Raw genomic sequence first — 27,545 nt, 5'->3', positions numbered from 1 at the left:
TTATATCATGCCCACAAACTTTTTGCTTTCCTCCATTTTTCTCAAACTTATTTTTCAACGTCTGACGGCCTGAATTAAATACATTTGGCGCGAAGCTGCTCTACAATTTTGTTGTTTGCTTTTATTATTTTTACTTTTGCTATAATTGTTATGAAACAAAGAAAATTTTACTATCTATAAGCTAATGATTTTTTATAAAATTTATAAAAAAAAAATAAAAACATATTGTGTTACTCCTATACAGGGAACTAAAGGGATAAGACATTGGACGATAAATGCTTATCCAAGTTATCTTTTTTATATTTCAAAATTAGTTTTTGAAAAATTTTTACACTGTTACTTTAAACCAACCAATCGAGATTTTTCAACAAATAAGAGTGTTTATAAAACTTTTATAGTACAGTGTCAAACCCCGTTAATTATCGTCTCTTACCACTGCACTGCATAAAATTTTTTATGACTTAGCTGCGCTATTTACTCGTGTGCTTGTTCTTGTTTCCTCCCCTAAGATTTAACCAAGATTTAAGTGTATGTAAAGCAAAGCTAAATATCTTAGATACAATCAAAATTTTATATTCAGCCACTTTATAAAAAAAAACATGGAGCTGGAACATATATTCACACTTTTTATTTTCTAGCGACTAAGTTTTAAAATGAAAATTTTAAAAAACTATTTCGAAGGGGTGAGTCATATTTTAGTTGGAGGGTTAAAATACTCTCCACAAAAATAGTTAAAAACCTTCCCTGGACCTATAAGAAGCTTCATTATAAAGGAGATCCATATCGTTTCAGCGGTTGGCAAGATCCTTAACTACAGACAAAAAAAGATTACTACTTTATACAATAGGATTTGATTTTTTAGTGTATATTTTGGAATTAAATGCAGTTTTTATCGAATAATGCATGTTAGTTTCTGTTAAAGATAAAATAAATCTAACCAATAGTCGACATTCTGCCAATTTTCGATGATAAAACAATATATACATCTTGTAACTAAATTTTAGTCAAATTAAACATTATATAACTGAAATAAAATAAATTTTTAAAATATGTCCATGATCCTAATAAAAACAAGCAAAAAATTGAGTTTAAAATTTATTTGGCTCCCTTTAAGTTTCAACAAACCCTTTTTAGGGCTTTCATATAGGAGAGGAATAAAAAAAGCTTAAAGTACATATCCAACAAGGATGATAACATTCATGACAGTGAAGCTCAACAAATTTAGACGTACAGATCATTTTCCAATATAGCTTGATTAATTTTTAATATATTGAAGCATTATTATAGGCATGACTATAGAGATGCTTTGTTTACAAAACCCAGGACGGAATTAATACCATAAAAAAACCTAGTTTTTACCACTTTTACGGTAAAATTTTACCAGCCTATACGATTTAAAAGGTGGTAAAATTTTACCGTAATCGTGGTAAAAACACTTTTAGTGGTACTCCGAGACGCTTTTTACCATCGATTTTTACCACAATTATCGGTAAAATTTTACCAGATTTCCGGTAAAATATTACCATTTTAGGACGCAAATTTATACCAGATTTTGACCAATTTTTACCACTTTTTTGGTAAAATTTACCAGAAATTTGCGGTAAATTTTACCAAAAAAGTGGTAAAACTGTTCAACACCTGGTAATATTTTTGCCCTAAACTGGTAAAATTTTACCAGAAATAGGGTAAATATGGTAAAAATTTACCAATAATTGTGGTAAAAACGGGTGGTAAAAATCACGAGAAAGTGGTAAAAAACGACCTTAATTATAGAAAAACCTCGCTTGTACACAAAACGCAAAAATAAAAAAAAAATTGTTTTCATTATTAACTTTATTGATTGAAACACTTAAACATATTTTTTTACATAATGATTTACATAGGTACGATAGCGCGATACTATATAGGTATATATTCACAGAAATTTTCTTAATTAGTCTATAATTCTAGACGTGGTTTAAATGACCAAATATTACATAGTTTTACAGATAATATAACTGCATGTTTAATCGGTTTAAGCTGAGAAATTAACACAAATATACATAGGTTTTAATTGCTGAGATCTGGATTCTAATTGTACTTTATACTAGAACATTTTTATACAAGAAAAATATATTACGAAGTTACTTTCCATTATTAAATTTTCAAAAATTTTGCTATATAGGAATAGCGGTTTCAAATATAATATTATATGAATATTTTCATCGTCAGAACAAAACTGTCAAACTGTCATATAGATTAATGTACGTACAAATTAAAGGTGGTTAAACATATTTTTGACTCAAGATATCTTGATATATATCACTTTTTTATCACAAATAGTTTATATATGATCTGACTGGAAGGACTATTATACATCAGCTTACTTTTGTCCTTCTTTTCTTTGTTTTTGCCTCTTGTGAAAGAAGACGCGGCAGTCTGGGCACATATAGGTGCATTCGATGAGTCTCGTGTTCAATGGCAGCTCGCTTCGGGGACTGCGTCCATGGGCGCAGGTCTTGATTTTCCCCGGTGTTGCACTTCTTTTGCGCCTACTCAGTTTTGATGCTGGAGGGGGTGGTTCAAACATCTCCTGCTCATCATCTGACACCCCATACACTGAAATTAAAATATTTTTTAAAATTACTTTTTTTTACAAAAAAATACTTCAATTTTACAATAGTTTTTTTTTCTAGCCTAACCTAACCTAGTGTATTAATAGAAAGAGTAATATTTCTAGTTTTAACCTAGCCTAGCCTAGCCTAGCCTATTCTAACCTAACCTAACCTAACCTAACCTAACCTAACCTAACCTAACCTAACCTAACCTAACCTAACCTAACCTAACCTAACCTAACCTAGTGTAATAATACAATGTAGTACAGAAATGTTTCACTATATGCTTTGGGCACAGTCGCTAGTATAAATATTGTACTATACCTGGGCTTTTTGGTCCTGGATTCTTTATGTTCTCATAAATTATATCAAAATCCGGTTGGTCTTTCATCCTGAAATTAAACAATCTATACTACAAAGTAAAACGATTTTTGTTTGTATGTAGCGAAGGATCTTGTTAACCGCTGAACCGATCGGGTTCTTCTCATAGGTACCGGCAAGGGAAGGGAGTGGCAAAAGAAACTTTAAGGATATACTTCATATTAGAGGGTTTAGCGTACAGAAAAATCATTTACAACACAGTCGCCAGGATAAAGTAGTAAAAACTATTTTTAAAAAATCTTACTTTGCTGGTGTTTCCATAACAGTGACTTCCTTAACCTCGTTCTCATCCGAATTTTCTGGAGAGCCAGCTGCAGCTGTTTTGTTCCTGAATTAAACAATATATATATAATAATTTATTTAAATTAAGTAGTTAACTTTTTGGTTCCACATTTACCCCTTCCACCTTACCCAGCTAGAGGCGTACTTGCTAGTACTCGCTTTTAATAAATAAAGGAACACGTTGAATTTGTCTTTACAGAAAAATCATTTACAACACTGTCGCCCGGATAAAGTATGAAAAAATAATATTAAAAGAAATATCTTACTTTGCTTCTCCTTCCATAACAGAGGCTTGTCCGACCTTCTGGTCATCCTTTTGTGCCGCCGGACATTTCTCGGATTGCTCCCTGAATTAAGCAATCATATTATTATTAAATAGTAAACTTTTTATGGTCCACATTTACCACTCCCACCTTACCCCTAGAGGCATACTTGCTATAGTTTTGTAATATATAAAGGTGAATTTGTCTGTACCGAAAAATCATTTACAACACAGTCGCCCGGATAAAGTATGAAAAAAGATTATTTAAAGAAACTAGTGGCTACGCCCCTAGAAACCTCTAGGGGCACTTAAGGTTGGAAGGGGAAAAATCAACATCTTCCCATTTTCAATTTCATTTTCAGAAGAGTAAAAATATTTTTTGGGGGAGGGGGTGAAGACACCCTGCACAAAAATAGTTTAAAACCTTTCCAGGACCTATAAGAAGCTTCACTTTAAAGGAGAACAATATCGGTTTAGCGGTTATCCTTCGGGACAGACAAAAAACGCTTACTACTTTATATAATAGGATATCTTACTTTGCTTCTCCTTCCATAACAGAGGCTTGTCCGACCTTCTGATCATCATTTTGTGCCGCCGGACATTTCTCGGATTGCTCCCTGAATTAAGCAATCATATTATTATTAAATAGTAAACTTTTTATGGTCCACATTTACCACTCCCACCTTACCCCTAGAGGCATACTTGCTATAGTTTTGTAATATATAAAGGTGAATTTGTCTGTACCGAAAAATCATTTACAACACAGTCGCCCGGATAAAGTATGAAAAAAGATTATTAAAAGAAACTAGTGGCTACGCCCCTAGAAACCTCTAGGGGCACTTAAGGTTGGAAGGGGAAAAATCTACATCTTCCCATTTTCAATTTCAGTTTCAGAAGAGTAAAAATATTTTTTGGGGGAGGGGGTGAAGACACCCTGCACAAAAATAGTTTAAAACCTTTCTAGGACCTATAAGAAGCTTCACTTTAAAGGAGAACAATATCGGTTTAGCGGTTATCCTTCGGGACAGACAAAAAACGCTTACTACTTTATATAACAGGATATCTTACTTTGCTTCTCCTTCCATAACAGAGGCTTGTCCGACCTTCTGGTCATCATTTTGTGCCGCCGGACATTTCTCGGATTGCTCCCTGAATTAAGCAATCATATTATTATTAAATAGTAAACTTTTTATGGTCCACATTTACCACTCCCACCTTACCCCTAGAGGCATACTTGCTATAGTTTTGTAATATATAAAGGTGAATTTGTCTGTACCGAAAAATCATTTACAACACAGTCGCCCGGATAAAGTATGAAAAAAGATTATTAAAAGAAACTAGTGGCTACGCCCCTAGAAACCTCTAGGGGCACTTAAGGTTGGAAGGGGAAAAATCTACATCTTCCCATTTTCAATTTCAGTTTCAGAAGAGTAAAAATATTTTTTGGGGGAGGGGGTGAAGACACCCTGCACAAAAATAGTTTAAAACCTTTCTAGGACCTATAAGAAGCTTCACTTTAAAGGAGAACAATATCGGTTTAGCGGTTATCCTTCGGGACAGACAAAAAACGCTTACTACTTTATATAACAGGATATCTTACTTTGCTTCTCCTTCCATAACAGAGGCTTGTCCGACCTTCTGGTCATCATTTTGTGCCGCCGGACATTTCTCGGATTGCTCCCTGAATTAAGCAATCATATTATTATTAAATAGTAAACTTTTTATGGTCCACATTTACCACTCCCACCTTACCCCTAGAGGCATACTTGCTATAGTTTTGTAATATATAAAGGTGAATTTGTCTGTACCGAAAAATCATTTACAACACAGTCGCCCGGATAAAGTATGAAAAAAGATTATTAAAAGAAACTAGTGGCTACGCCCCTAGAAACCTCTAGGGGCACTTAAGGTTGGAAGGGGAAAAATCAACATCTTCCCATTTTCAATTTCAGTTTCAGAAGAGTAAAAATATTTTTTGGGGAAGGGGGTGAAGACACCCTGCACAAAAATAGTTTAAAACCTTTCCAGGACCTATAAGAAGCTTCACTTTAAAGGAGTACAATATCGGTTTAGCGGTTATCCTTCGGGACAAACAAAAAACGCTTACTACTTTATATAATAGGATATCTTACTTTGCTTCTCCTTCCATAACAGAGGCTTGTCCGACCTTCTGGTCATCCTTTTGTGCCGCCGGACATCTCTTGGATTGCTCCCTGAATTAAGCAATCATATTATAATTAAATAGTAAACTTTTTTTTTGGTCCACATTTACCCCTCCCACCTTACCCCTAGAGGCATACTTGCTAGTTTTGTAATATATAAAGGTGAATTTGTCTGTACCGAAAAATCATTTACAACACAGTCGCCCGGATTAAATACCAAAAAAAGAAGTGAAAAAAATTTCTTACTTTGTTTGTGTTTCAAAACAAGCGATCTCCTCTTCCAAAGAAGCAATTTTTTGCTTTGCTGCCCTAAGGTCTTGTTTTATTTTCTGCATTGTCTCCCATCCATCGTCGTCCCTGAAAAATAAAAAAAAATAATACTAAAGTAACAGGATGTCCGTGTTTATGTACCGAAGGATCTCGATAACCACTGAACAGATCGGGTTCTTCTCATAGGTACCGGCAAGGGAAGGGAGTGGCAAAAGAAACTTTAAGAGATATACTTCATATTAGAGGGTTTAGCGTAGCTGCTAATTTGAAATATCAGGGGTGTATATCCTATATGGGATCCCCTGTTCAGGTGGTGGGGGGAAAATAACTAAAATATGTGTGGTAGGACCAAAAATTTTAGTTCTTTCAATATTTCTCCATTTCCGTCCCTACTTGGTGAGATAAAAATAGGTGGGAAAAAAATACAAAATTTTGTACCACGGGAATAAAATAAATCTTGTGCGTAATGTACACCCCTGAATGAAACTATAATTATTCGCCATAACAATAATGTTTATCCTACTCTTTTCAATCCGGCTACTACCACCTTCCGAACAGAAATAGAATGGTAACAAAAATAAATAAACTTACGTAGTGCAATCCAAAGTTAGGTTCAAATCTTCTGTATCAGACGATTTAGGAGGGGTATCAGGCAGGTCATCCAGCTTAGCAGGCAGCTCAGGCTCAGACACACTCATTTCGTTCTTCTGTTTTTCGCTATCACTGAAATATATAAATATATATTATATATCCCAGGTAATCGGACCTTTGCCCAAAGAAGTAATTACCAAAAAATATGTAATATGTATTTATGTAATTATGTTGTGATGGATTGTCGAATCCGATTCGATGAATGGTTACCAAAATATAGCTAGGGACGGACGGACGGACAGACAGACAGACAGACATCATTCTACTTCGTTTTATACATATTAAAATATTACTCACCCACTTGTGGTTTCCGGCTTCTGTTCTTCGTGCTGTTCGTCTCTCTCTAAGTCGGCTGCTGCTGTGGCTGTCATGTCGGACATTCTATATTAAATTTGAAAAGAAACAAATTATCACTGGTATTAAATTTTCATTAATAAATGTCCAAAAAACTGACGTAGGGAATTTTAATATAATAGGGTGGCCAGCAAGATCACATATTGGTATATCTTATATTGTAAACAAGTATATAGACAAATTTAACATTTACAAAAAGTTTATACAAATTTGAAACGTTCTCTTTTTTAATTACAGCACATAAACATTACGCATTTTACCATGGAAATCTACCACCGTATTAATTAAAACATTCCCTACGATAACTGTCATATATATAATATTTTTATACAAAATTAAACAAATATATAAAATTAACAAAAGCTAGTTCTGAATACTTTTTTTCCTTAGTTTAGGGGGTAAACTACAACTGCTATATACTGAATTACAAAAAATGCGACAGATTATACAACAAAAAATTTTCAGTTTAAGCTCTTAACTTTAAGCTCATTAAACTTAATTGGTGGAAAGGGGTAGTTTCACAAAATGCATTTGAACTTAATTTTGTGAATTGCATATTTTTCTTTGTTAAGATGGTAAAAGTACGTGGTAGAAAATTTAACTTTCTTCAAATTTATGCCATATAAATAGAGTTTAAACACATTTAAACAGGTTCAAATATACGGTTCACTAAATTAACTTCAAATGCATTTTGGGAAAAGACTCCTTTCTAGATATTATAAAAAAAAATTGAAGATGAAACTTATGAAATCAAAAAAAATTACATATAAATATATATATACGTAAAGTCCTGGAATTATTGGGATTGACTGCGACCTATAATCAGGTCTTCGTCTTGTTCTTCGTCTTGTTCTTCGTCTTGTTCTTCGTCTTGTTCTTCGTCTTGTTCTTCGTCTTGTTCTTCGTTTTCAGACGAAAGTTCCGACGGATAATACTTGTCTCCATTCTGCCAGGGATGTATATTCTACATGGATCGGATGTATAATATTTTTTCCAAGTCTGCTCAGGGATGTATATTATATTTCATTAAATATAAATAGATGGAGGTAAGAAAAAAAGGTAATAATTAAGAAAACTGAAAACATTTGTAAATTTTAAAAATTTTTAGCCGTGGACAAACAATATTTCTTGTGCAGAATATACACCCCTTTCCCGAATCAGCTGTAATGTAGCTGCCAAAGATACCGTAATTGTTTATGTTTTGAGAACATTGTTGAGAACTTGCTCTCTGTGGTGGTCTGGAGCTTGATCTTTTCTTCTTCTCTAACTCATCATCTTCAGGCCTGTGTCCCTGTTCCCACAATCTTTGCTTCTTCATGTTGTCCTTTACTCGTTTGTTGGCATCTCTTCTTGTCCGAGCCTCACCACGCTGGCCGAAATCGGGCAAATGTGTATTTGTTCTGTTCAACATTTGCTGCAGCTTAATTTGGTTAGGTTGCTCACTGAGTTGACTATTACTACAACCTTGCTCTGGACTGAGTTGACTATAACTACAACCTGGTTCTGGGTTTACGTCTTCATCAGGATTTGATGTGCCTGCGCTTTCAGCATATTCCCGGCTTGAATTAATTTGTGCTCTGCTCGTGCTTGCTCTGCTCTGGTTTCTGTACAACACCGCATCAATTTGATTCGTTGATGGAAATGTTGTTTGTTTTCTGGGACGTTTAGGACCTTCTTTGGTAGGCTTTGGCTTTTGGGCCACTTTTGCTTTTGGCCTGCGTTCTTCTTCTTCTTCTTCACTACTACTACTACTGCCAGTTCCAGTGTCTGGGTCTGATTGATGACCTTCATCTGTATCATCACTCTCTGGTGCTTCTTCTTTGATGTCAGAAGGTAATTCACCTTCTTCTCCATCTTTTTTCCACTTTGCTTTTTCTCCTACAAAGAAATAAAAAATGTTAAAGCAAATGTACATAATTGTAGCTTCAATATTATTTCCATACCTATATGAACATTAGTTACTATTAATCAGATTCAAATGAAAACAAGCAATATTTTTTACCCTATATTAATATGCCAATCAAAGATAAAAGGGGGAATTTTGCATTGGCAGTTGCTTTATAGGGGTACAATATGGAACTGTGAAGAAACGGCGTCGCCACCGCCGATAACCGCCAATAAAAGCCCCAAAAAAGTGTCACTTTCGCCCCCCCCCCCCCCCCCATTTATTACATTAAGACCTGTAACTTACCGTCAATGTTGATGAGTTCTAAAATTTCCATTTGGTTGTATATAGAAACATTTGAGCCTACTGCAACAACCTCATAATGACCCGTGTGGTTGTGAATTATAATGGCAAGTTTGGGTAATATTATTCCACATGGATGTATCCGAATTTCCTTACTTGCATTGCCGTCATTCTTGCCCTCATTGTCCTCAACCTCCACAATTTCGTCACTCTGGTTTCCGTCATCTTCGTTATCCACCTCGAATGATGGTTCATTGTCCAGCTGTAAACTTTTCTTGGTTTTTGCTTCGGCTTCCAATGCGGTTTGCCTTCGCTCCCGGTTCTTTGGAATGATCGCCACATCATCTAAATAATTATTATAGTCATTATTTCAAATAGTATAAATGTTACCCAACCCCCCCCCCCCCCCCTCCAAGGAAATAGCTTAAAATCACCGCAGGACCAATACACAGAAGAGTAGAATCCGATCTCCAGGATACAATTAATACCATAAAAAACCTAGTTTTTACCACTTTTATGGTAAAATTTTACCAGCCTATACGATTTAAAAGGTGGTAAAATTTTACCGTAACCTCGATCGATTCAGTGGTTACTGAGATCTTAAGCTTCTGACGGCCGGACAGACATTAAGCTACTTAGTATTATAGATAGCGGCTGCGCCCATACAAATTTTAGCCTAAAACCCTGTCAGGGCCTGTACGAAGTTTCCCTTAAAACAAAATTAATCCACAGGGTTTTTATCTAAGACTACTTCTCAACTAAAATATTAATAAACTTAAATTTAGGTGATACAGTTCCTACGTTTTTCAAACTATAAATAACAATACCTTCGGCATCCTCATCATTCTCATCACTGCTGCTTTCCTCCACGACACTTGTTGCCTTTCCAGTCACCTGTCTCTCGTTACTGTTGCCTGTAAATAATTAATTTATACATTAATTTTATACGTTTCCAAACAAAAAGCAAGTACTGAAAACATTTTTTCCACCCCCCCACCCCCCCTACTTGGTTGAAAAAAAAATTTTAAAAGGAAATGTGTTGTAGGAGGGATAGAATAAATAAATCATAGAGTTCTTTAAATATTTTTCAATTTTCCCCCTACTTGGTGAAAAAAAACTAGGGGGGGGGGGGAAGAAAAATTTAAAAAAAATTAGTAGCAGAGGAAAAAAAATCTTGTGCAGTATATACACAATACGAGGAAAGATAAAACTTATAAATAATAATTAATGTTCAACAAATATGTACCTGTGATTGAATTATTTCGTCCATAAAATTCTTTCTGTCTTTGCAGTGGTGGAAAGTTTGGTGGTTGTTCATCATCTTGCATTGGGACTGTATCATCAAGATTTCCCACATTTTGGCCCTCATCGTCTGTTTCAGAAATAATTATCTTCTTCGACTTTTTCGAGCCCTTTCCATGCTTCTTCCTTTTGGAGCTTGTGATGTTTTTAAATACATTTACTTTGGGTTTATTATTGGACTGGCTGTTGACAATTGGATCTTCATATAACCTACGTGGCTTTACTGGGTGCTTTACTGGTTCTGGAGTTACTGCTGGATTCTCCGCGGGTGGTATGCGTAAGTCATTCCCAATCTGATCATCATTTGAATTCATTTCAACGTCGTCGCCTCCGTCATCAATTACAAGCTCCTCACCATTGTTGCTTTCTTCATCAGCAATGTTTTCCATACCATTTTCTTCAACAGCATTGCCTTCAGCTTCATTGTCTTCACCATCAGTGGATACATCAGCAGTGGAATCATCAGCAGTGGAATCATCAGCAGTGCAATCATCAGCAGTGGATTCATCAGCAGCATTCATCTTTCTATTTTTTGAAATTCTAGTTGCTTTCTCACTGGCATTGTGAATCTTTGTCTGTTCTTCACTCATTTCTGGTTTCAAATTGGTTGTGGCGTACGAATAATACATTACAGCTCTTTGTATAACCTTCTTATTACTATGGACTGTCTTGAAAAATTGCTTGGGGTTCTTTGCCATGTCTGCATAATTTTTGATCTGAAATGAATTTCTCGACCCGTCATTGTTTATTCTCAAGTAAATCGGGTTCTTTCCTTGAACTTCGTGGGGTAAGCAACCCATTGAGTGGGCACCTAACATGTGGTAAAATTTCTTGTCTTCGGCTGTAACACCTGGTGTTGAAGTTGTGATTGTCTTCGGTTTAACACGCCGCTTAATTCTTTGTATCTCTGCAGGGGCCAGATAAAATTCACACATCTGTAAGGCTGATCGTTTCTGTGCCTTTTCCTTCTTGTCTTTCTTGTCTTTCTTGTCTTTCTTGTCTTTCTTGCCTTTCTTATTGCTTGTCTCCTTCCTTGGCTTGATTTCAAAAACCGGTTCATACTTGTAGTTTGGGGTTGACAATGCGCGTTCTTGTTTTCGCGTTACCATCCCTCGAAATAGCCTCCAGCAGACAGGATCCTCATTAGCAAGCATATAATCTTCGGCCCTCTTCTTATTTTCACAAAAACCAGTCGCGTCCTCTTTAAAAGTGTGTTCGAAATTGCGCAAGAACCTAGATAAAAAAAGGGTTTATATCAAAACAGTCTCAATATATAACATATAACATATATCAAGAAAAGATGAACTAAAAGTCTTGCCACATAAAAAAATACATGGTACAAAATTGAAATTCTTTGAAACATATGCCATAGAAATGTAGTTTAACAATTTAACAAGAATACAATATGCAGTTAACATTTCGTGAAACTACTTTTTTAACTAAAGAACATTGAAATGCATTTTGTAAAACTACCACTTTCACATTTAATAGACGCGGAATAGATGCGATAAATAATTGAATTACCTACAAGCTTGTATGTGGTTCCTCACTAGAAAAAGGTCGCTTGCAGACACATAGGTTCCTGTTCTCCACAAATTTGGTGGGATAGCTTCATGTAGGTACGTCTCGTTAAGCACTAACTTACAATGATCCAAGAAACGTTCCACTGAAATAATAATGAAATTTTCAATTAACTCTGCATAGGTACATGTTTATTATTGTACCAGGGGTGTATATTCTGCACAAGATTTATTTTCACAAATAAAATATATATATAAAAAGATTATTGTACATGGTCACCTGCTAGCAAGAATAGGAATGCCCCTTTTATTCGGTTTATTTCCCTTGCCCCCACCTCCCTTCTCCCTGTTTTAAACGTTTTCTCATCATGTCAAATTTACAAAATAATATTTACTTACCAGTTTCGTCATCAATAACTTCCGGAGCAGTCCAAAAGGCAGCTGTGATGCGGGCGTCAAAGGTGAACTGCTCGAACACGACATACAAAAAGGTTATGATGTCTCGGCATACTTTCAGTAAGGTTTGCCAGCCTATATCCACTTTCCGTGAGTCTTCGAAATTTTCGATGAAAAAGATAATTTCTTCTCTTCTCATATAACCATCTTTTTCCAAGGGGTCATGGTTCTTTATTCTTTCTCTGTAAAAATCTGGTGAGAAAATCTGGTCCACGACAACATCCTGATTCTCACTAGGCCCTTTATTCGCCTCCTCCTCATCAAGCTCATCCACATTGGTCAGTCTTCTTAGATCAGTCACCAAGGTTTCCACAATTTGGCCGGTTTTCTTCATTTCTGTTTTCAGGGTTTTAGTATTTTCAGCCATATCTCTTGATACACTGTCTTGCAGGTCTTTGATTTCATTCTTCACTAACTCATGGTTTGTGGACGTTTTGTTTACCAAGTTTCTGATGGACGCATTAATGGGCTCTAGTTGATTTTTCATTTGTGAGGTCAAGAAAGTACGTAGCTGCTGAAATTGGTTCTGAATTTGGTTCATAACGGCCCCGGTGAACAAATCCTTAAAATGAAACTTATTAAACCACATATTTTCAAGTCTTGGTATTTTAAAAACTACGTGGTAGAAAAGAAGACTATCCACAAACAAGAGCAAGTGATCCTAAGCATCTTCCATCATTTTTGGACTTTGACAAACAAAAAAACTTGGTAAAATTTGACCAACTTTTTGGTAAAAATTGACAAGGTAAATTTTTAGGCTAAGTCAAGATTTTTGGACTTTGACCAAAAAATCAACTTGGTAAAATTTGACCAACTTGTTTGTAAAAATTTACAAGGTAAATTTTTATTGGTCAATGTTTACCAAAAATTTAGTCAAATCTTACAAGTTATTTTTTCCAGGCTAAGTCGATATATATCCTAAATAATTGTAATTTGTATCCTCTGGATGACAAAATGAAATAAAAATAATACCTCGCTTTCTTCCATCTCACCAGAAGGGCCAGATGATCCCTGGGGTCGTGATGACTGGGACTGGGATCGTGATGATGTTGCAGGAGGAACTACAACTCTCGCGGTCCGTTGACTCGCGGAGTGGTGCCGTGCCCGTGGAGATGGAGGTGGGGTAATATTTATTGGCCTCATTGGAGATGTTGTGGTTCTATTGGTGTTCTAAAAATAATATAGATAATTATTGTAAAGCATTACTTACCGAGGATTATAGTTTTAAACAACACCGGCATTATCCTAATTTTTTTCTTCTATTTTTTAAAACTTTACCCTCCCCCCCCCCCCTCTCCCGACAAAATGACTGTGTTAGGTTAGGCTAGGTTAAGTTATATGGTTAGAGGGACCCAATTTGTTCAACGGTTAACGAGATTTGTTGGTACAAACCCACAAACAGACATCATGTTAGTAAGTTTAGTTTAACAACAAAACACCAACAAACCAAAAACCGATAACAATAAAACTTAAAACCCTACCTTTGCTGTTGTACCTTTGCCACCTCCAGTAGATTTGTTGCTTCCAGTTTTGGCACTTGGAGCTTTGGCACTTCCACCTTTGCCACCTCCAGTAGGCTTGTTGTTCTAAAACAAGAAATAATTGTTGTATTTACAATGCATAAAAAGATATTAGATAGCAGTGGCTACGCCCCTAGAATTTTAATTACTAATATCAAATGTTAAACACACTGTGGAAAATTAATAAATAATTATACTTGGTCAATAATCTTTTGTGGTCTGTTAAGCATGAACCGATAAGGTTTTCCTTTCGATCCGGTAACATGCGAATGTATAAGTTTTTTGAGCGAAGGGTAGCAGCAATTTGTACAATAGTAAATTAGGCCTTAAATATAATTTTTACCTTTACAGAACTAGCACTCTTTCCAGTCCTCGTCATTTTGGGATCTAGCTTGATCAATTGGAAGTCGAAATTACGCTGTTGGATCCAGGTCGTTGGCATGGGCAATTTGCATAGTTTTAAATCTGAAATGTGTAGACAGAAATTAAAATTTTATGTAAAATTAAATTAAATTGCAAACATGTACTCTTTCAAATTACAGACTAGACTTATAACACTTTAACTTCATACCCATCGATGGCCAAAAAGGTAGGGTTTTGCTAAATTTAGTTGAAATGCCTTTTTTAAAATTAGCTATAAAAAATAATTTTAATGAAAAAAATATTTTAAAGTACATTTCACATAAATTCCAAATAAAGAGGGAAGGGCCTTCAGTTGAATTTTACAACATTTTACATACATATTATAACAAAAGGGGGGGGGGGGGGGGGGAAAGTGACACTTTTTGAAACCAAAACTAAAAGTCAAAGGAACTGAACTAAAGAAACAGTTACAGATCTGTCATTTTGCATGGCAGTTGTTTTATAAGGGTACAATATGGAACTTTTAGTTTTGGTTTCAAAAAGTGTCATTTCCCCCCCCCCCCCTTCTCTGCTTTCAATGTACAAAATTAAATTCCGATAGGAATTACGATGGAGACATCTTGATGCAACAGGTGTACGGAGATATGTGCTACTCTGTACTTCAGTAGGTTGGAGGCTAGTTGTGTTGGAGGATGGCTATAGTCTTCGGGATCGTCAGTCTTGCCTACTCCTAATACCAGGGGTGTATATTTTCAGTGTTTAAAACCATAAAACTTAATTCATATTTCCTAGACCCCCCCTTTACCACACTCTCCTCCTGGCATGATAAGAGAATTACAAATAAATTGTGGTAGGTTAAAAAGGAATTAGATGAAATGTATAGTTCATGAAATATTTCTATACAACAATTAATCATGTGCAAAATATACACCCCTACCTATTATTCTGGAATCTTCAGGAAAGGTGTATGCCGGAAAAAATGTCCTCACTTTGTGGACCAACCATACTGTTTTATCACGACGGCAGTCTGGGACAAAGTAGAGGTCTTGGCAGTCTGTATAGAATTGATTACTTTCGAACTTTCGTTTGTTGGCATTCCTTTTTCCCCTGACAGCCAGCTTTTCATTTATGTACGGTTTCACTGTGTGAAATATCAACAATCTAAATATGTCATTTATGTCATTAATGGCTGTTAAACGGAAAGGTATGTTGCTGGTGAAATCGTTATAGCTTAAGTGTTTGATCAGCAATACACGGAAAGAAAGTTATGTTACATTTTTAAAAATTACATTAAAATTTGTAAAGAGTGGGGGGGGGGGGGAGAAGTGACACTTCTTGAAACCAAAACTAAAAGTCAAAGGAACTCAACTAAAAAAAAATAGTATTACCTGTTTGAAACCTCTTTAAGGCCAAAATTATATCCTCGGATGTAAGTTGATATCACATGATTGGCACTTTCGAAAGCATAACAACTGAACGCCATGGATGGTCCAAATCGGCGGACATGTTCCGGCATATGGTAAAGCATGTGAGTATTGTAACTCAAGCACGATTCGCCGTACATCTCCGCCAATTTTGAGTTCAGGACCATTATCATGGTCTTGAGCTCAGCCACACGTTCAGTTGTTATATGCTCTTCGAGACTGCGCAATATGTGGAATAAAAACTTGCATATCAGACGTTGTTCATCTTTAAGATTTGCCAACTGGAAAAAAAAAACATTGTAATAATTTAAGGGAAAACTAGCTCTTTCGCCCCTAGCCTCTAGGGGCTTCGCCCTATATACTTATTGGAAGTCCACCCTCCTCAATAGAAATATATATATAATATAGCACACGTGCGCAAATTTAAAAAGAATGTTATTGCTATACAATATAATGAAACTGAAATAAGCTTTAAATTCTAAAAAGATTATAATATGGTAAAAACCTACCTCTGCATAAAATATCATATGGTAAAAGCCCAGTACTTTGAATTCAGAACTTTTCAAATTGAGGGCTAGCTTCTTCTCTGTCAGGCGCATGATGGACGTACGGGGAACGCGATCAAAATCGCCAACAAGCTTCAATTGATCGTTGATTTCATCTATAATTGGAGTTACTGCAGTTCATGGTAAAATATGGGTGATAAGGAGAAAATTTTCAAAATTTAAGTTCTTTAAACTTTTCAAACTAACACTCTTTTAAGCGGCATAACAAGGCGTACAAATAATGTGTAATAGACATAAATCTAAAAATGCAGAATTTTATCGCAGTGCCGAGAAATGCGCGAAGAAAACACCTATTTTACGCGTCATTTCTTTAGTCAAATGCAGTACATCCCTGTAATTCTCTCCATTTGAACTAAGTCTTCTTCTTCCAATTCTGGATAACTATTACGTCCTTTCTTCAGGTACGTCATCACTTTCTTTACATAGCCCAGGTGCAACGCGTGCATCGGATCACTGGGGGTATCTTGTATTAAATCCAAGCTCGGGTCAAGCTCAGAAAAACTGGTTTTCATGTTCTGATTATTTTCCTCTAACTTGCGGAATTTCTCGTCAGACCTCGGCGTACCCATATTTTGACTGTCACTGGGGTAAAATACATTCATTGATTCGAACAATACCAAGTTCTTTTGACGGAGATAAGTCTGTGAAAAAGCCATCCCTGGAAGGTCACAGTGTGGGCATCCATTTTTTGATCCATGGCCAAGAATGCCGAATACATCGGCTCTCGCAACGGCATCGTGGATGATGGTTCTACATTGAAAGGTATGTCCAGGTAATCCTTCTTGAATTAGTTTGTTGATGAATCGGGTAACATTATCCAGAAAGTTGTAACTGTAGGGACGCCTCCTCGTCTTCTCAAATATGCTGACTGGCAATATAACACTGAAATCCTTGTTGAAGAATAACCTGAAATAATAAAGAAGAATTAATAATAATAGCATTTAATACCTTAGACTTAAAATTGTAGTCACTGATTTATAAAACGTAAAGGCTGGTAAAATTTTACCGTAAAAGTGGTAAAAACTAGGTTTACTTATGGTATTAATTAAGTCCTGGTATACAGTAAGACAGATTTTTATATATGTATGCAATAGAAAAAAGTATCAATTGTAAACTTAGTTTTCTTTCTTATTTGTTTATTGAATGGTTTCCTAAACTTTGGCTTTAAAAATCTGGGCTGTCAATTGATGTAAAACAAATATTTTGATATCCTTTGAAATATAGGCTGCCAATCCTAAAAAATATTTTTTCGAGGGTCATGCTGTATATGAAAAGAACTTTATCCCAACCCAACCCTTTCAAATCCACAATATATTAATTACTTACCTAATCCAGACAGTATAATAGGAGATATGAGATCCCTGAGCTGCTTTCACTCCGTCGCCCGAGATGTCAAAAGTTATATGATCATCAACGGCCTGTTGTCCATTCAACCGTTTAAAGTCTGTGATGGCGTCTTGGAGGATCTCATAGGTAGGGAATCTGGAAAAAGAAATATATTTTTAACTAATAATAGCTTATAATATTGTTCTCAAGTTGTCGCAGGAAGCAATATACCAAAGAATGATCAAACTGATAATTAGAACACTTGAAAGTTTGTTGTTAAAAAAGGAGAAAAATCGACATGTTTAAAATGGACGTACGGAAATTCTGGTAATGATTATAGAAATGCTACGCTTTCTAAATCGTATATAAACATACCTGCACTCAATCAGTGAACCAGGAGCATTTGTAGGATTATATTTGTTTTCTTTGATTTCAACTTTGTATTTGGGTTTGAATAATGTATTATATGACGGAAATTTGAAAATACACGAGCGTTTCAGAATTGCCAGGATGATTCTAACTTTGTTGTGAGAGATGGGGTTGTCTAGAACACAAACGCTTCTGAAATCATTAACAATTTCTTTCTCAAGTTCTGTAAGATGTTTGAAGGGATCCCCGTCATGATCGCCATCAGGTTCGCCATCAGGTTCGTCATCAGGGTCATCGTCATCATCTGGGTCAAAATCATCTTCAGGTATATCAAACAATTCGACGTGTTCCCAGTCCTCGGCATCTTGAATGCTGTCATTGTCTGCATCATTATTATCGTTGGTATTATTGTTGTTAATATTGTCTACAACAATATTAATGTAGTTTGTTTCTTCAGGATTGTTATTTAATCGCTCCAAAACTTGGTTTGCGTAGCATTGATAACATATACTTTCGGTTTCCTTTGTGAAGTTGGTATTGCAGCCTGTACAAACTTTACCTAAAAAAATACGATGTTAAACATGGTGTTTTATAGTTATAAACCTTCCCGGGACCTATGTGAAGGTACCCTGTAAAGGAGAACCCAATCGGTTCAGCGGTTAGCAAGATCCTTTTGAACAGACACACAGACATCCTGTTACTTTAGTATAAGGATAATGCCGTAAAGAAAAACTAGTCAAATTAGAAAGTTAAAAAATTAAAAATTCCAGAAAAAGTAGATAAATGTAGAGAGTGGGTGAAGGTGGGTTAGGTTAAGGGATCCCATGTAGAATATACACCCCTGGAACAAGGATATCTTGAGACAAACTTAACTAACGTTTGATCAAACCAATTGTTTGAAATTTAGATTGAAAGGAAAATAAAAAACAAAAATTGGGAGACAATGTTTGTGGGAATTTGGACAAACAAACAACAAACAGACAGACCGACATCGTTCTACTTTATATTACAGATATTGTAGGTTACCTTTTGACGATGCAGTTTCGTTCTCATATTCCACATCCATCAAATCATCCTGCTGTTCTTCTTCTAGTAATGGCTGACTGTCTTCACTTTGTGGAGGTTTCTTGCGCCATTTTCTGTTTCTCGTTGCATTACAGAAGAGTTTTCTTAAGGACCTCAGTTTATGCTGCAACTGGAAAAAGATTACATAATTAGTGAATTACTTATTTAAAATAATATAGGGGAGTTGTTATGGATCGTTATTTGGGCAAGCTACACGTGTCAATTGATTACAGTACATATGACTATACTGGTGTAAGAGCAAGCATGTTTATAGTGCGCTGACTGCAAGTGAAAAATAGAAATTAAAGTCGAGCATAGATTATACTTTAAGTACAGTAATGAAAAGTAAGGTCTCATCTTAAATATGTAGAAATAATTAGTTGTAAAAAGTCACCTGTACATTTTTCGTCTTATCTCCACTTCTTATACGCTTCAGTAGAGCTTTAGAGAGTGTACCAATCAAATTGTCTCCCATTGCAATAACGTCTAACAGGGGTGTATAGGTAACTCCTGAAATAAGAAGTATATGTTATAATCAGGGATGTATATTCTGCATGGGATCCCCTGCTCAGGGGGGGGGGGGGTGGAAATAAAAAATAAGTGGTTGGAGGAAAAAAAAATGTAAAAATTAAGAAAACTGAAAACATTTTTTCCATTTCCCCCCCCCCCCCTCCTTGGTGAAAAAAAACTAAAGAAATGTGTGGTAGGAGGGATAAAATAAATGAAGTATAGAGTTCTTTAAATATTTTTCTATTTCCCCCCCTACTTTTTCAGAAAAATCTAGGGGGGAAAAAAAATAAAAAAATTTGTAGCAGGGGAAAAAAAATAAATCTTGTGCAGAATATACACCCCTGGTTATAATAATAAGGTTATTACTTGTTTACATATAACGAAAGAAGGAGAAAGTAAAAAAGGGGGGGGGGGGAGTGACACTTTTTGAAACCAAAATTAAATGTCAAAGGAACTCACAAAATAAAGAGTTAGAGTTACAAACAAGAAAATACCCTTATTTATTCTTTGATTGTCTATAAAATTAATTAAACTTACCTATCAAAATTGTGATCCAATTATACATACGTCATCCAGCGTTGGTCTGACATTTTTTTACTTTGAAAAAAATAACTATATACAATATATACATAAAATTTTGTTTGTTCCAGTCCTGACCTGGATAATACCTATATAAATTTCCTGCCTTCCCTGAAAAGCCGACGAACGCATATATAATCGAGCCCCACTGGTCGTGACTTTTGCAGAATTCTGCAGTTGCATGGAGTTTTATTATAACAACAATGTTGAACCCAGAAAATTTGTTAATTTGCTATAAAATAAATAATAATAAATAATAAAAAACAACATAACAAAAATATCAAAAAACAAAAACAAAAAATAAAACATATCAATTAAGATCTCCTAGAGAGCTATAGCCAGAAGCTTAAAAAACTGTACACGTGCATACGTAATCGTCGGCTTTAGGGGTAAATAATGTTTATTAATGTTTATATGCAGGAAATTATATATCTGCACGACCAGTGGGGCTCGATCACTGTCACCATGGGTACTTAATTATAAAATATATGGGCGCTGCAATCAAAGAGAGGTTAACGTAAATGTTCTGAAAGAACAAATTGATGTTATCCTCTTAGGAAATACCCCCCCCCCCTAGAAAAACGGCCCCTGGCCTCTACCTAGCCGTATAACTTAACCTAGCCTAACCTAACCCAGCAATTTAGTTTGGGGGGGGGGGGGATGGGGAGTTAAATAATACAAACAAAATTTTCTAAGAGGATAACGCCACAAATTACAATTAAAATTCGCTTTCAGCATGGATATCCGGAGGCTGGATGAAATCGCCGGCGGCGAGCTCGGCTTCTCCTAGCTTCTCCTTTCTCTTCCCTGAAAGGAAAGAACATTGAATTAAAAATGAGAAAACTAAAGCGTTTTTTAATGAAGAAACTCAAAGAATTCTGAAACATTTTTTGGTTAAAAACAATTTTTTCCCCTGCTACAAAAGACAACTAGCCATGAACAAGAGCATGTGATTTGAAGCAACTTCCATCATTGATCCACTTATTTCTTTTTTCCCCCTCCCCTCCCCCCCCCCCCCGGAGCAGAATATACACCCCTGCAATAATTTCGTAGTTTTTACCTTGTTACTCTGGGTTTTATTTAGAAAAAAGGGCTGACGTTGGTGAGGAAAGGTGCACAGTCGGCTTCATGGTCAATGACACGTCTCTCGGTATCATCCAGGCGGGGTCTCTCGTTCTCGTAGAGATTCTCGGGCATAGGTTCAATCTTCTTTAAGTGTGTCTCTACCCAACCGTGATGGTATAAGAGTTTTACTATTTCAACAGCGTCATCAATGCCACATGATTCTTCTTGAACTCGAATATTTAGCTTGGAGAAGAGTCTCAACATCCTAACCATGAGGGCGTCCCATCTGTCATGCAGCTCGTGGTATTGGTATGGATCCATCCTAATTTGAGGAATGATTATTTTGTTTGTCTTGTTTATTTTTGGGAGGGGTGTGATTAATGTTTTTTAACTTTCCGGTATTTTATTTGTCCTTAAACAAGGGGGGGGGGGAGAAGGCCTGGAGCTCCGGAACCTGGAGGCCTATCCAAAAAATATTAAAACTTGGGAAAATTCATCATATAAGAATGATTTTATCCCTAATAACCTATACTCTCAGTCCAAAGATAAAGCCTATACTCCCTGTTTACGCAAATGTGTCAAAACTTCCCCCCCCCCCCCCCCCTATTTATTTAGAACAAATTTTGTAGCAGGAGAAAAAAAATAAATCTTATACAGCTAATATACACCCATACCTGTTATTATGATGTACGCGTACCCAGGTGATTAACTTGAATAGCCTGTTATTCAGAACTATCTGAAAAGGTAGAATATTTAAGAAATAAAAAATTACAAAATAAAAATAGCTCGTATTCATTCGAATCCGGTGGATAGGAACAGGTGTTCTCATTCATACGCCAAAAAACTAGGTAACTAGCATATCGTATTATATGCATGGTTTTCTACGAATATAAAAATCTAAAAGCATAAGATTAAAAACAGTTATTTTTAGCCAGTGCCTCCGGCACCTCTGGGCCAAAAAAGTAGTTTCATTCTTATAATTGTACTCCTATATTTGCGACAATCCGTTTATACTACGGTGCAAGACATATATTTATTAATTTTACATTTAAAAAAGTCCTGTATATTACGTAAGCTAAAAAGAGTCCCAAAAATGGGAGAAAAAACGAATACGAAGAATATTTTAGAAAGAATTTTCAATAATTAATGATAAAATTTGAATTATAAAACAGAATGATACATATTAACGTCTTAATTCACTGTAATTTCACTAAAAATGATTACTAAAATACAAAAATGCACCGTAGTCATATAGTCCAGTTGAATTATTGCGCCGATGGAAAGTTACGGTTGCCAACATACAGATTGAATAGGTGGCAAAACACTTTGCAAGACAGTTATATTTTTAATCGTAAAATTGCAACGAATAATAACATTTCATGAATTATATAAGTTATGCAGTTTTAATTAATTAACCGGTAAAATATTAAAATGATATTATATACATAAGGTGTTTTTTAAAGTTTGGCAACTTTGTCCAGCACGTTGATTTTATCATCTGAAAACAGGGTTACGAAAGTTAAATAAATGTAAATTTTTTTTAATGTGAATGTAATATATTTTTGGCAATGACTTAAATGAAATATCATCGATAAAATATAAAAAAATATATTGCAATGGATATAAAAGAAATATTTTTCAATATAAAGTTGTATACCTGTACAGAGCATGTGCATGAATGCCGCTATACCGATTGAAAACTATTGTAAACAATGAGTGTTATAGTTCAAGTCTCTTAGAGAAAATACGTGTTATATCCAAGTATGATTGACAGGAGATGGTCCATGTCACAAGATTTATATGAATGTCAGTTAAGAACTCCTAGAGAGCTATATATTCAGAAGTTTAAAAAAGTACCTTGCTATACTGGCATGATACTTGATGTTATGTCTACCAGTCTTTGCTGTTAGTGTTGATATATGGACCCTGCAATCAAAGAGATGATAGTCAGATGTTTAAAAAAGTACGTGTCCACCTTCAGTCTTGGCTGTTAGTATATGGACCCTGCAATCAAAGAGTGGTTTGCGTAAAAGTAAGTGTTTAAATAATTTTAATATAAAAACATTAATAATATAGGACCTTGAGCGTACGGTTTTAGGCTGCCTTCGATTAACGGTTTAAGTTTTACTAGCGGCTATGCCCCTTAGAAGCCTCTAGGGGCACTTAAAGTAGGAAGAGAAAAGTCGAGGCCTCATCCTATTTTTAATTTGAGTTTCAGCTATAGATTAAAATAAATAAAAAGCTTCGTTGTAAAAGAGAACAATATTAATATATATAATAGGATAATTGTTTTAAGCCTTTTTTAAACCTTTTTGATTTGATCTAAGAAACACTTTTTATCCTATTCTTAATATTAAATAATCCGGGTTTAATATATATGAATGTAAGAAATATTAATAAATTATATTTAAATTGAATATTGTTTTTCAGGTTCAGCAACACTGATTCATCAGAAATAACTATTTGGGCGCTGCAATTAAAGAAGGGCTCACTTAGTAGTAAGTTTTAAATAATGTAATAAAAAAATCAATATAATTTAGGACCTTACGCATGGTTTTAAGCTACTTCGATAAACTGTTTGTTTTATAATTTTTTAAACCTTTTTGATATATGATATAAGAACGACTTTTTATCCTATTCTTAATATTTAAAGTATTCTACTATTAATATATATAAATAATAATAGAAATATTAACAAATTATATTTCAATTAATATTGTTTTTCAGACTTAACCAGGAATCAGATTCGTGAGAAAATATATGGGCGCTGCAATTAGTGAATGGTTTACATAGAAGTAAGTGTTAAAATAATTTTAATAAGAACATGGATATTTTAGGCCATGTTATTAAGACTATCCTTTAACGAAACCTTTTTAATTCAACCTTGCTACGAAGCCTTGTGTGATACCGGTAGAGTGTTTGAGTTCTTAGGGAACCACACTAATTACATAATATTATCTTGAGTTAGACAGGTTTTATAAGCTGTAAACAGACTAATACAATTAGATATGTCATTATCTTTAAATTATATATTATAATTTATATAATAGCACCTTTGAAATAAGCTCATATTATATCCAACCTATATTCGCCCTTTAAGGTTTATGATTGTTTTAAGCGTAACGAAGTTTTATACCCTTAATAGAAAGATATTATAAGATGTGTTTTATGTAAAATAATATTAAAAATATATATAAATTATATTTCAATTAATATTCTTTTTCAGGTTTAGCTTCGCACACAGCTGGGTGTATTCTCTGATTATAAGCTGACCGCAATTCGACCGTGGAACATTTCTTAAGCACCAACATGAAGCTGTTGCCATCAGAAATTCATCCGTTAAAAGTAAGTGTTTAATTATTTGTAATAAAAGATAGTTGGAATAATCCTACACGCAACTACGGCAACACCTCGGCCCCAAAAGGTAGTTTCCATGTATACAAGCATAACAAATATGAAGTTAATATACACAGACACACATCGAACTACCTTTATGAAACTGTATACTAAATTATATTAACAATTAAGCTATTATTAAATTTATTAGATAGATATTAAACTGGTTAGACAAAAGTTAATACATAAAAATAATGTACTAGATAGGTAGCTATTTAAAATTAGATTTTACTACTTTATATTATTGAAACAGTACATTCAGGATATTATTAAAATCTAAACAGCATTACATTCATCCTCGTGCATGTTTACTTCGTGAAGAACAGCTGCCAGTTCGGCAGCCTGGGCAGCGGCGGGCAGCAGAGGGGAAGGACGGCAGCGATTAAGATGTGTAGTAATCCATCCATGTTGATATAACCTCTTACAAACCTCCCTCTGGATCTCGACATTGTCAGTTCTGGCTCTAATCTCTAGACTCTCTCTTAGTACTAACATACGACTATTTAATTCATACCATAACTCCAAATTCCCGTTATAAGACATTCTTAGTTTCTCTCAGTCTGGTTATGTATTGATAACTGAATTAAACTTTCTCTAATAAGCAGGCACATACACAAGCTGTATCTACTTTCTCCATGAAATTTTCCCAAAACCGTTAACTTTCCTTTTTGTAAGGCCTTTTTGATTTGTTAATCCTTTAATTGCTTAATTTAAAAATGAATATTCTTTTTCAGGATTTTGGAGTTGAACCAGTTTTGAAGTACGTGGAGCTTTGCAGTTCCATGGAGAACAACGAGAGTTCCATCTCAACATGTAACAGTCACAGATTATACAAAAAATTTCATTATTTATTATAACGACAATGTTGAACCGAGAAAATATGTTAAAATATGTTAGTCAGTTAAAATTAACAAATAATTTACAGAACGATACTAATAAGTTTTATTATGACGATCAATGTTGAACAGAGAATATTCTGTTAGTCAGTTAAAATTAACTTAAATAAAGCGTATTGATTACAATCAGTGTTTATTATGACGACAATGTTGACACCTAACATTCCACAGCTAAAATTCTAAAAAATATTGACTTTAACATATAAAGCGTATTGATTACAATCCGCCCAATCGGTGTTTATTAATTAAGTTCTACTCGAGAGCTCCAAACATTCCACAAGCTAAAATTCTAAAAAATGTTATTTACAGAAACGATACTAGTAAGTTTTGTAGTTTCAGTATTGACCTGGATAATATCTATATGACCTGTTATGTTATAATATGAAATAAATTCTAAATAAAATCATTATCATCATTATATTTTATTTGCGATTTTTATCATTAAGTAGAAGGATGTTTGTTTGGAAAAATCTGGACTTAGCCTAAAAATTTACCTAAAAATATTGACAAGAATTTAATTAACAAGTAAGAATGGAAAAACCTACCTTAAATACTGGAGATCTTGAGGCAAGTATAAACTTGTGCACTTTTAATTTGGAGGTACTAGTTTCTATCAAACAATCAGTAAACTCTGGATCCTCAAAACAATTCTCCAGGTCACCAGAGAGACAGGATACTGCACTTTCAGGTCCAGGTTTTATAACTTCCAGCCAAATAGTCAGAGTACCTCCAGGTAGGAGACTTGCCTGATTGTTCTTCAGTACATTAATCTCCATAAAAGCAGCATTACAATTTACCTCTCCAGGTGGCACTGTTATCAATCGACATTTAGGCATCAGTAGTAGACTGTTGTTATCTTGGATGCCAATCTTTTGTAGTTTCAGTATTGACCTGGATAATATCTATATGACCTGTTATGTTATAATATGAAATAAATTCTAAATAAAATCATTATCATCATATTTTATTAATTTCATATTCCATATAACGAAAGCAAATAGTGCTGAGTAAAAGGATGCTTTGTTTGGAAAGTATTAGGTCTGAATATTTCCTCATTATATTTTATTTGCGATGTTTATCATTAAGTAGAAGGATGTTTGTTTGGAAAAATCTGGACTTAGCCAAAAAATTTACCTTGTCAATTTTTACCAAAAAGTTGGTCAAATTTTACCAAGTTTTTTTTTTTGGCAGAGTCCAAAAATCTGGACTTAGCCTAAAAATTTACCTTGTCAATTTTTACCAAAAAGTTGGTCAAATTTTACCAAGTTTTTTTTTTTGGCAAAGTCCAAAAATTTGGACTTAGCCTAAAAATTTACCTTGTCAATTTTTACCAAAAAGTTGGTCAAATTTTACCAAGTTTTTTTTTTTGGCAAAGTCCAAAAATTTGGACTTAGCCTAAAAATTTACCTTGTCAATTTTTACCAAAAAGTTGGTCAAATTTTACCAAGTTTTTTTTTTTGGCAAAGTCCAAAAATTTGGACTTAGCCTAAAAATTTACCTTGTCAATTTTTACCAAAAAGTTGGTCAAATTTTACCAAGTTCATTTTTTTTGGCAAAGTCCAAAAATCTGGACTTAGCCTAAAAAAATACCTTGTCAAATTTTACCAACTTTTTGGTAAAAATTGACCAAATTGTGTTTTTTTGTCTAAGTCCGAAAATTCGGACTTAACCTGAAAAATAGAGTTGTAAAATTGACCACATTTTTGGTAAAACTTCCAAAAGTGGTAAAATTGAAAAAAAAAAAAAAAATTTAAATTTAGGCTTCATTGTATAAAAGTCATTATTTTAAAGTACTACAACTGATTATGAAGAGCTGTTTTTTATTTAAAACACAAAAAACGGGTTTTTTTGTTTCGTCAAATTTTACAAAAAAAATGGTAAAATTTGACTAATTTTTTGGCTAAAATTTTTCCTGGTAAAATTTACCACGAAACTGGTATATTATACCAGGTTGACCAGCTTTACCACTTTTCTGGTAAAACGACTCTTTTTTTATGGTATTTCGTAGAACCTGGGTGTTTACCCATTTGGTCAGTAAATTTGA

At 34.5% G+C, this 27,545-nt stretch overlaps 6 protein-coding genes and 1 long non-coding RNA gene across 10 annotated transcripts; 1 reads left to right on the top strand and 6 right to left on the bottom strand.

Moving 5' to 3' along the window:
- Positions 1 to 1,320: 1,320 nt before the first annotated feature.
- On the bottom strand, positions 1,321 to 4,120 carry LOC145327902 (uncharacterized). The gene is made up of 3 exons (XM_080171433.1): positions 3,220 to 4,120; positions 2,919 to 2,986; positions 1,321 to 2,598 (listed from the first exon to the last, which is right to left on the bottom strand). The coding sequence occupies exons 1-3, from the start codon at positions 3,234 to 3,236 to the stop codon at positions 2,363 to 2,365; spliced, it is 321 nt and encodes a 106-aa protein (XP_080027559.1). The 5' UTR covers positions 3,237 to 4,120; the 3' UTR covers positions 1,321 to 2,362.
- Positions 4,121 to 5,026: 906 nt separating this feature from the next.
- LOC145329053 (uncharacterized) lies at positions 5,027 to 7,002 on the bottom strand. Its single transcript, XM_080173074.1, has 3 exons — positions 6,900 to 7,002; positions 6,543 to 6,674; positions 5,027 to 6,038 (listed from the first exon to the last, which is right to left on the bottom strand). The coding sequence occupies exons 1-3, from the start codon at positions 6,980 to 6,982 to the stop codon at positions 5,924 to 5,926; spliced, it is 330 nt and encodes a 109-aa protein (XP_080029200.1). The 5' UTR covers positions 6,983 to 7,002; the 3' UTR covers positions 5,027 to 5,923.
- Positions 7,003 to 9,095: 2,093 nt separating this feature from the next.
- Positions 9,096 to 12,293, bottom strand: LOC145329051 (uncharacterized). Its single transcript, XM_080173072.1, has 3 exons — positions 10,391 to 12,293; positions 9,972 to 10,058; positions 9,096 to 9,489 (listed from the first exon to the last, which is right to left on the bottom strand). Exons 1-3 carry the CDS (start codon positions 11,598 to 11,600, stop codon positions 9,125 to 9,127), a joined length of 1,662 nt encoding a protein of 553 aa, XP_080029198.1. The 5' UTR covers positions 11,601 to 12,293; the 3' UTR covers positions 9,096 to 9,124.
- Positions 12,294 to 12,324: 31 nt separating this feature from the next.
- On the bottom strand, positions 12,325 to 13,659 carry LOC145329052 (uncharacterized). The gene is made up of 2 exons (XM_080173073.1): positions 13,395 to 13,659; positions 12,325 to 12,984 (listed from the first exon to the last, which is right to left on the bottom strand). The coding sequence occupies exons 1-2, from the start codon at positions 13,563 to 13,565 to the stop codon at positions 12,358 to 12,360; spliced, it is 798 nt and encodes a 265-aa protein (XP_080029199.1). The 5' UTR covers positions 13,566 to 13,659; the 3' UTR covers positions 12,325 to 12,357.
- Positions 13,660 to 14,724: 1,065 nt separating this feature from the next.
- On the bottom strand, positions 14,725 to 16,308 carry LOC145329050 (uncharacterized). The gene is made up of 3 exons (XM_080173071.1): positions 15,694 to 16,308; positions 15,243 to 15,466; positions 14,725 to 15,035 (listed from the first exon to the last, which is right to left on the bottom strand). The coding sequence occupies exons 1-3, from the start codon at positions 15,900 to 15,902 to the stop codon at positions 14,893 to 14,895; spliced, it is 576 nt and encodes a 191-aa protein (XP_080029197.1). The 5' UTR covers positions 15,903 to 16,308; the 3' UTR covers positions 14,725 to 14,892.
- Positions 16,309 to 19,271: 2,963 nt separating this feature from the next.
- On the bottom strand, positions 19,272 to 23,102 carry LOC145329049 (uncharacterized). Of its 3 annotated transcripts, none has more exons than XR_013882759.1 (3): positions 21,884 to 23,102; positions 20,103 to 21,531; positions 19,272 to 19,565 (listed from the first exon to the last, which is right to left on the bottom strand). XR_013882759.1 is itself a non-coding variant. In XM_080173070.1 (3 exons), exons 1-2 carry the CDS (start codon positions 22,036 to 22,038, stop codon positions 21,225 to 21,227), a joined length of 462 nt encoding a protein of 153 aa, XP_080029196.1. In that variant the 5' UTR covers positions 22,039 to 23,102; the 3' UTR covers positions 19,272 to 20,951; positions 21,205 to 21,224. The 3 variants fall into 3 exon arrangements, 2 of the variants coding, with proteins under 2 accessions (XP_080029196.1, XP_080029194.1); XM_080173070.1 differs by having other exon boundaries at positions 19,272 to 20,951; positions 21,205 to 21,531; XM_080173068.1 differs by having other exon boundaries at positions 19,272 to 21,531.
- A 12-nt stretch (positions 23,103 to 23,114) lies between these two features.
- LOC145329048 (uncharacterized) lies at positions 23,115 to 26,745 on the top strand. 2 transcript variants are annotated; one of them, XR_013882758.1, is made up of 5 exons: positions 23,115 to 23,241; positions 23,640 to 23,707; positions 23,937 to 24,004; positions 24,436 to 24,554; positions 25,340 to 26,745. It is a non-coding gene; the product is annotated as an uncharacterized LOC145329048 (long non-coding RNA). The 2 variants fall into 2 exon arrangements; XR_013882757.1 differs by having other exon boundaries at positions 24,436 to 26,743.
- Positions 26,746 to 27,545: the final 800 nt, after the last annotated feature.

Source organism: Acartia tonsa, chromosome 9, assembly GCF_053477335.1.
Source record: "Acartia tonsa isolate MP-2025a chromosome 9, ASM5347733v1, whole genome shotgun sequence".
Classification (NCBI taxonomy): Eukaryota; Metazoa; Arthropoda; class Copepoda; order Calanoida; family Acartiidae; genus Acartia; species Acartia tonsa.
This window is presented reverse-complemented; position numbering and strand designations above follow the sequence as displayed.